The following is a 9,464-nucleotide window of genomic DNA, read 5'->3' as shown; positions in this document are numbered from 1 at the left end:
CAGGCACCCCAAAAAGATTTTTTTAATTAATACTATTTTCCCAATATAGTGCAGATCATGTTGAATATAAAGGATTGACATAATATGCCTAATGAGAAAAAAATCAACATGAAGTGCCTTTCTGAGTGAATTATAGCAGCCTTGAGTTGAACAGGATATATCACGTGGTTTCCCAGAGCTCCCAATACCAAGGTACTATATAATACAGCCATATAAAGTAAGCAAACCAAAATTCCCGATGCTTGTGCACAGGCTCTCTCATATTAACTGTTGTAACATTTTACTTTGGAGTTTTATTTAAACGACCTCAGCAGTTTGGATCACAGTTTGGGGGTGCTTAAGAGTTTCAGACTGAGTTTGTACTCTCTCGTACGTCCGAGTGCAGATAACATTGTTCACGGCACTTTCCTAGAAGACAAATGAAGGATGAGACAATTCAGTATTGTTGGTGAAACTGACTTTTAGAACAATGCAAACTAAGTACTATCCATACACACATTCTTTAAAAATCTCGAAAAGAGATCTATGTAGACAACTATAGATACCAACTATTTGTTAGCTGATTTTGCTAACAAAATGGCAAATCATGTTACATATGATATATGTGGGTATACATATATATGGTATATATGTAATGTGTGTGTATATACAAAAAAACAAGGCAAATAGTATAAAATTTGAAGTCTGTTAAAACATTTTAAATGCCTATGGTGAAGCATTTTTGCTCATTTATATAACTTACATTTTTCAAATAACATTAAGTTACATTGATGTAGGATTTTATGGTTTTTAGAGCACTAATATATACATGATGGTATTTAATTCTCTCAAAAAAACCATGAAGACAGTCCTACATTTTTGAAGGCAAGTAAACTCCATCTTGGAGAGGATAAATGACTCATCCAGAGTCACAGAAGTACTGAATGGCAGAGATGGAAATGCACATTTTGAATTCTGAATCTGTATTCTTCCTAGTGAATTAAAAACATATCTGTTTGGTGATTGATGTCATTATAAGTAGAAATAAAATCAAGTATCCTTAGTCTTCCACTTATTACTTTATAAGTAAATGTGCTCTTCATTGTTGAAAGAAAAAAAATTCTTACATTAAGAAATGAGGATAGGTTTTTTTATTTTTTACTTCCACATAATTCTTACATATTCCCTTAGAACTATTTGACATTATGTCCAAAATTGTCATTTTACTCATTTCAGTGGAACTGGGGGTTTGGGAAGAAGAAGAATCATTGGCATATTTCCCTCCATTGTGTAGAAGGGAGAAAGATGACCTGAGAAGCCATCCTCAAAGGGAGCAGAATGGACTCAAAAAAGTATACTTTGAAATTAAGCCAGCCTGGGTTTTAATCCCAGCAGCACCATGTTTTTCTTAGGTAATGTCCTTAGGTAAGTCAGTGGCTGAATCTCAGTTTTCTCAACTATTTAATAGACTAATTAGTCTTGCCTCACAGAATTATTGTGAGGATTAGGTAAATAATATATGAAAACATGCAAACCCGGTAGCCACAGAAATGTTAGTTTTTAATTGTGTCAACTCATCCATACACCAAGGAGACACCACTTAAGCTTTGTATTAGTTTAAATTTCCTTTTCATGTGTTTGTTTGGTGTTAAGCTGGAAAACAGTGAGAAATTAATCTTTGTATGGAGCAAAGGATTAGCAACAACCCACAATCCCTGCTGAAACCTTCATTGCACAAATACGTGCTTGTTTTGGCTTATGTGCAAGTCAAAGAATTAGGCAACACAACTTTTTAATTTTCTTTAGCGTTTTAGTTCCTCAACCCATGTGCATTTTATAATATTTATGATCATGCATAAATATTATATCTATTATATTTATCCGCCAATGTCTTCCCCCATTCTTATAAAGCAAAGAAAAAAGAAAATTACATTGACTTCTATTATTTTATAACAAGCTATTTGAATGATTTTATATACAGGTGTTAGAGCAGGTGCAAAAAATAATGACAAACAGCTCACTTACCACCACCATTTTCCCATCCACCAACTTTCTCCTTATGGTGTTCTCTTTGCCATCCCAGTCTTGAACTTGAATCAAAGAGTCCTTATCGAAGGTTACCACACTCTGAAAATGGACAAAACAGAATTCAGCTCAGACTGTCACATTTGAATACTAACGTTTTATCAAGGACCAAATCCTTTTCAGCGGTTGTGATATTCTCAGGTAGTTTTAGAATGGTGTTTGCAGTTTTATTTATATTTTAAGACTTTGTCAACACTAAATTTGTTGGCTGATTCTTCTGAGGGAGGAAAAGTTTTATAAGAATAAAAATATAATATTATCTTGAAGAATAAATAAAACTCTCTTTTCCCTGAGAAATGAAGAGGGCTAGATATCCTATGCCCTCATTTCCTGCCCGCTCTCCTCCGCACGCACAGAAACTTCTCCAAACCCACCACAATGCTGAATATCTATCCTAAGTTAGAAAGCAACTCCCATTGTGTTAAGCCACTGGGGCCTGTGGTTAATGTGGTACTGAGGCACATCCTTACCTGTACTGGTTAATATAAGTTTTATTCATTGTAACTTTATCCATAGAAAACTACAAAGTAGGAAGGCAGAACTTTTGTTTCTGAGAGAAGAATCTAAGGAAATGATTCTCAAAATGCGTCTGCTAAGCATCTGCATCAGAAATATTAGAAATACATAAACCTGAAAATTAAGAGATGTTAAAAAAAAACTCTGCATATACATAGTCTAGTATTAGACTGGACTGGAAGACTTATCCTATTGCTGAATGTCATCTCTTTTTTTTTCACTCTAATCAGCTGTTAAAATAACCCTTAACCGGGAAGAAAGACTAATACCCCATTTATCTAGCATGTATGATGTAATTATGTATTCTTTTAAAATTTTACCTCGAGAATATGAAAAAAAATAAAAATAAAATTTTAACTAAAAAAAAAAAGAAAAAAGAAATGTTAGAAACACATAGAAATACTTCGGGTGCCTACCCCAGACATCAGAGCCTGTGAGGATGGGACCTACAAATAGGCACTTTTCACAAGCATCACAGGAGATGTGTATGTATATTAAAATTTAAGATCCTCAGATTTAGGTTTTAGCCCAATGTTTATCTAATACAGACTTTAGATGTGTTTGCTATAATTGTTTACTTACTTAGAACGATTTCAAATTGACATTCTTATGAAATGTATCTGAAAGAGTTTTGAAGGCCTCACCTTGGTTTTATAGCCCCCTGGTGTGGTTTCCTCAAATTCTTCTCCGAGTTTAAAGGAGATCTCATTATTTTTAAAGATGCTTTTGGTTTTTATAGTGATCAGATCTTCCTGTGTACTGATGGTCACAGTGGGTCTTGCCAGACAGGCAAGTTTCCTGCTGGCTCGTCCCATTCCTGGAAGCCAGATGAAAGGACACCATAGTTAAATCTGTTGCTGGTTTTAGAAACCCATGTTCACTGCGTGATTCTTTACTAACTAACTAGGAGGTCTGTGAGTTAAGCAGATTTAATGCTGCATGAATTCAAATATCTGAAGCTAGTAGCACCACCATTATAAGTTAAAATAGGTTATATTTTGCAGAAAAAATAATTAATCTCTAGTTTTGGCTACTGGTTGTCGTGTTTCTTTAGCCCAGTAGTTACTGATCTTGTTGGTTCATGAACCTCTTTGAAAATTTTATTAAAGCTCCTATTTTGATAAAATATTTCCCTCTTTGCACATGTTGTGATGAGCACTGGGTATTATATGCAACCAATGAATCGTTGAACACTACATCAAAAACTAATGATGTACTATATGTTGGCTAACTGAACATAATAAAAAAAAATCTCTCTCTTTTAAAATGCACTCATTTATACAGATGAAATACTTTGACATGGATTATTTAAGATCTTTATCTCTTCACTTATATTCTTATATGTACATATATAGTTTGTTTTTTCCATCATGTATTTTTTTATTGTGCTAAAATATAGATAACATAAAATTGATCATTTTAACCATTTTAAAGCATACAATTAAGTGGCAATAGGTATGGGGTGCCTGGGTGGCTCAGTTGTTAAGCATCTGCCTTCGGCTCAGGTCATGATCCCATGGTCCTGGGATCAAGCCCCGCATCGAGCTCCCTGCTCGGCAGGAAGCCTGCTTCTCCCTCTCCCACTCCCCCTGCTTGTGCTCCTCTCTCACTGTGTCTCTCTCTGTCAAATAAATAAAATCTTAAAAAAAAAAAGTGGCATTAGGTACATTCACAATATTATACAACCATCACCACTATATATAGAATTTTTAAAAATATAAATGTTCTATTATAACAGTTGTTATTCAACTTACTTTTCCCCATCTCTGTATCTTAAAGATTTTCTGTGTCAGTACACATAGATATAAATTTTTGTCATTGCTACATAATATTTTATAGAGTGTATATATTAATATTTATTTCATCTCTCTCCCTGTTGATGGACATGTTGTTTGTTTCCATGTTTTCTAATTACAAGCAATGCTATAGTGAACATTATTACACACACAGCTTTATGCAGTATATGTAGGACTATTTTCTAAAGAAATAGCATCACATGTACAATACTTAAGTTAAATTTCTAAGAGAAGATAAGTGGGAGAAACCCTCTAATATGGTTAATGAATTCATATTGTGAAACATGATAACAAGTTGTGATGTATTAGATGATGATTCCCAAAGATATTTACACCCTAATCCCTAGAACCTGTGAATGTCACTTTATATGCCTAAGGGGATTTTGTAGATATGGTTAACTCAAGGATCTTGAAATAGGGAGCTAATCAGCCATGTGGACCCTAAATGTAATCACAATTTCATTATAAGAAACTTCCCTTATAAGAAAAGGAAGAGGGAGATTAGACTACAGAAGAGAAGGCAATGTGACAATAGGGGCAGAGATTGGAGTGTGGTGCCCAGACACCAAGGAAGGCCAGCAGCCATCTTAGCTGGGAAACAAGATCTATTCTGGGGCGCCTGGGTGACTCAGTCGTTAAGCGTCTGCCTTCGGCTCAGGTCGTGATCCCAGCGTCTTGGGATCGAGTCCCATATCGGGCTCCCTGCTTGGCGGGAAGCCTGCTTCTCCCTCTCCCACTCCCCCTGCTTGTGTTCCCTCTCTCACTGTGTCTCTCTCTGTCAGATAAATAAAATCTTTAAAAAAATAAATAAATAAAAATAAATAAATAAAAATAATTATGACTTTTTGCTTTAAATTATTTATGGAAATAATTTGCCATTTAGTATATGATGCTTATGTGTTTTATCGATGTAAACCCATGGTAAATTACATGAGGGCAAGAATTCTGTCAATTACAAACTAATTTTGCATAGAACTATATCTAGGTCCTGAACCAATGTTGATCATTTCTATGTGATTGTTTCTATGTTTCTGTTGCAGGGAGAGGCCCAAGATTAATCTGAGATCATACAGACCAAGTTTCTGTGCTATCAAATCTCCCCTTTTTACTGGCTATGATATGCAGGTAAAAATGGCTCACCCAGCTCTTTCATATATTTTTCAAAATTTTCACAAGAAATGGATTTCCATGTTCCTTGGAGTCGATCAACCATTCTGTCTAAATTGATCTTAAAGAAAAATAGCATCATTAGGATGAGTATGTTATTGTTGCCTGAAATAGTGTTTTTAATACAATTTTTGTGGATAGTACAGAAAAGTCAGGGGGAAAAGTTAGGAACTCTAATCCTTGTCATCTTTTCTTAATAGCATCTAGAGCAGGAAAACTCTCAAATGTAAGCTGGTCAAGATGAAAATGGAAACAGTTTTTGGGAGGACCAGATATAATTTTTCCATCTCTAGTTTAGGATCAAAACTAGGTTTATAAATTCTAGTTCCTTCCCTAAGAACGGCAACACACACACACACACACACACACACACACACACACACACACACAGAGCAATGTTTAAGGGGAACTAGGCAGCTATGTTTATGCCCTAGGACACCTATACTCCAGGTCTTTGTTTCTCTTTCTCTGACCAAGGGTGATCTAGAATAAGCCAATTTATCAGCTGTTTAGAGATCTTATCACACTCTCATTCTTGGTAATTTGAGCTAAAAACCAGAAAGATTTCGTAGATGGTATTTGGCATTTGAACTAAAAAGTTAAATTTAGTGAGGGCTAGAACAATCATTTTAAGCCAGGTACATATTGAGCAAGAGAATGAAACATAGAAATAAAAAGGAAGGAAAGAGATTGTGTTCACACACACACACACACACACACACACACACACCCTTGTTTTTTTTTTAATTTTATTTATTTATTTGAGAGAGAGAATGAGAGATAGAAAGCACGAGAGGGAAGAGGGTCAGAGAGAGAGGCAGACTCCCTGCTGAGCAGGGAGCCCGATGTGGGACTCGATCCCGGGACTCCAGGATCATGACCTGAGCCGAAGGCAATCGCTTAACCAACTGAGCCACCCAGGTGCCCCCACACACAGCCTTGTTACTGATGCTTTTCCAGATGTCAGCTCAATTTCCCATAAGCTTAGAGAGTCATCACTGCCATGAGAACACCAAATATCTTCTTAGTAAATCCCCCTTAATTTAGGCTAGGTTCTGTTCCTTTCAATCTTGACCGAAACACTCTGATGTCCACTGATATCTGTAAGGAATCAGAACAGAGGATAAGGAGTATAATAGGAAATACACCAACTAGAGAAGAGGAGATTTCCAAGGTTAAAAGACAAGCACAGCCTTATACATGCCATCAGCTCTGAGAACATCACTGTTAATTTTAGGCAATGCTTGATGTCCATATGCTAACACAGAGTTACTAAGAAAAACTGAAATTATAAAATTATTTTAAGACAGAAAAGAATAGCATTTTATTAACAATTCCCATTAAAATGTTAAATTTCCAATATCTATAAATATCTATAAAAGCATTTATCCAGGCCAATGGTCCTACTGATAATTATTCAACTAACACATATGGAGGGAGCACTTAGTATTTTATGCCCAGTACGAGACTAAGCAATTTTGCATACACCATTGATTTAATGTTCCAACTATGGTTGAAAAAGATACCATAGCTTGTTTGATTCTTTCCTTTCATGTGTTAGGAGGTTTACCATTATGATTTTTTTTACATTAATGTGTACAATTTATAGTTATCCCCACTCAATTGAATAGCATGAGGCTGAAGCCAGTAAATGACTCACCACTGAAGGTACAAAGATATTAAAATTAGGCACTGAAGTTACTAAAATTCCTAGGATTTTTTTTAAGAAAATGTCAAATGTGTCAGATGTACACTGATCCTCCAACATAAGGAAATCAACTATTGGAAATCACCTCCTTGAAGAAGATGTCATATTGGGAGCTCAGTATTGGTCTCTATTGCTGGCAGGTTAGACTTTCAGAAAAGTATCAGTAAAATAGAGACCAGGCATGGCCTCTATCTCTGCCCCTGTGGTTCCTCTGTTCATGTGCTCATCATGTCAATTCAAAGACTGGCTGATGTGCACTGGCCTAGTCATGTGTCTGCTTAGTTGCTCACTGCCTATTCTGTGAGGGATGCTTTCTGGTGTCCGTTACTATGTGAGTCAAAAGTCTTCACACACATGCCCATTCCCTCGAGTACATCCACATTCCTCGATGCCAAACCTCCTTGTCTTCAATTTTTCAGTCCTTTTCCTTCCAGACCCCTGACCAGCCCATCAGAATATTCCCTCTACCCGTGTGTGTGTCTTCTTTCTCACCTCAGCCCACTGCTTCCTCCACACAAAATGAGTAACAGGTGCACCACTCTGAGCTTTGTCCATTGGGACGATTTTTCCACACCACTGTTTTCAAACCCCCTCCCACCCTGAGGGTAATTAAACCACTGCCTGTTTTTAACTTGCGTCCACACACTAAGCTGACCTGCCCATAAAACATGTTCAAGCTCTTCTTACTCCTTCAGCTGGTTACATGAGCCCCCCACAAAGTCGAAGAATGATCTGAGGGAGGGGTGCTGGTACACCCATGGTGGGTGACATGAGGAGCTGGGCTACCTGCTCATGCAGTTACTTCATATATTCTGGTCCTGCTTAGCCTTAATCCCAGATGCACAATTTTGATCTTATTTTGGAATGCTGGGCCTGCCTGAGTCTATGACTCTGTGGGTCTGACAGAACCCAGATCATAATGGACAGTTCCAGACACATGGTTACTTGGTGTCTTGTAATCAAGAATTCTGTCTCTACTAGTCCCCAGTGACACACCAGGAACTCTTTTCAAAAGCGTATAAGTTTCTGTTGCAGGTGGCATGGTCTTGCTCTGAAACCCCAGGGATCTGTGTTATGATGCTTCCACTGTGGCTTCATCTCTCCACCACACTGCATATTTTCCCATCACTAATACCTCCAGTGGCTTAGGGTTTGCCAGATCATATGGCCCAAGAGGCAGGGCTGCTTGTACTGTAATTCTGACTTTCTGCTCCAGGCCTCATTCAAAGCAGGGAGCTATTCCTGTCACCCAGTATATGGGCTGGAGCACATTTCCTAGATGTGGAATATGTTGCCACCATAAACCAAAGGATCCTACCAGGAATTGTATTTCCTTCTTTCTGGTACAAAGGCAAGATGCAGCAATTTGTCTTTAGGAAGAGATGTCCTCACTTGCCCTTGACCCAGCTGGATCCCTAAATACAACAGTGGAAGTTCACTGAATTGCCACCAACTTAAACTCCCATACTCTGCAGTGCCTATGTCTTGCCAGTGCCTCCAGTATGCTAGCCATTCTTGCTCATCCTCCTGATCAACATGATATGTAGGATATCCAGACAGCTCAGATCTCATCTGATCATATTATAACAGCAGAAGGTAATGTAGGCCCCTAACCTGTAAATGTATATTGTACCATGTAAATGCAGTTTCTATTCCTTTTTCTGATCTTTTCTTATTGGGATAGACAAGAATGCCATAACATGTACTTGAAGCCATATTAATCTGCTCCAGCAAAGATAACATAACTGGCACAGCAGCCATGTTTGGGGTGATTATTTGAGTTTGTAGTAGCCTACATTCATTCTCCGAGATTCAGCTGGTTTCTGCAATGGTCAGACTGGTGAATTAAATGGAGCTGTGATGTGGACCACCCCCCTCCCGCCCCCACCATTCTTAAGATCCTTTAGAGTAGCATTCATTCCTCCCCATCATCACCACCAAATACAGTGGAGTTTGATGTACCATCTTAGCCAGGACTGGCAAAGGAACAGTGAATAGAGGGGATTGGGGTGTAGAGGTGCCATTTTAGAAGCTCTCACTTCACCTTCCCCACTGTGATAGCTCCCATTTGGTTTGAATGAGAAGAAGTCAAGGTGGGGTTCCCTCAACAGTCAAACATGTCAATTCCAATCATATATTTGGAGACCAGAGAGTTGACCACTGGATGGGTCCACAGACTTACTGGACCTTCTGAGAACCAGACTTAGGCCGGG

General features: G+C 37.7%; 1 protein-coding gene across 1 annotated transcript; it reads right to left on the bottom strand.

Moving 5' to 3' along the window:
- Window positions 1-297: 297 nt before the first annotated feature.
- FABP12 (fatty acid binding protein 12) lies at window positions 298-5,589 on the bottom strand. The gene is made up of 4 exons (XM_028113144.2): window positions 5,517-5,589; window positions 3,225-3,397; window positions 2,005-2,106; window positions 298-408 (listed from the first exon to the last, which is right to left on the bottom strand). The coding sequence occupies exons 1-4, from the start codon at window positions 5,587-5,589 to the stop codon at window positions 298-300; spliced, it is 459 nt and encodes a 152-aa protein (XP_027968945.1).
- Between the last annotated feature and the right edge of the window lie 3,875 nt (window positions 5,590-9,464).

This window comes from Eumetopias jubatus, unplaced genomic scaffold (assembly GCF_037043125.1).
Source record: "Eumetopias jubatus isolate StellerSeaLion01/CBP00866 unplaced genomic scaffold, mEumJub1_p1.0 scaffold_4, whole genome shotgun sequence".
Taxonomy (NCBI): Eukaryota; Metazoa; Chordata; class Mammalia; order Carnivora; family Otariidae; genus Eumetopias; species Eumetopias jubatus.
Note: the sequence above shows the minus strand (reverse complement) of the source record. Positions and strands in the feature narration are given on the sequence as shown.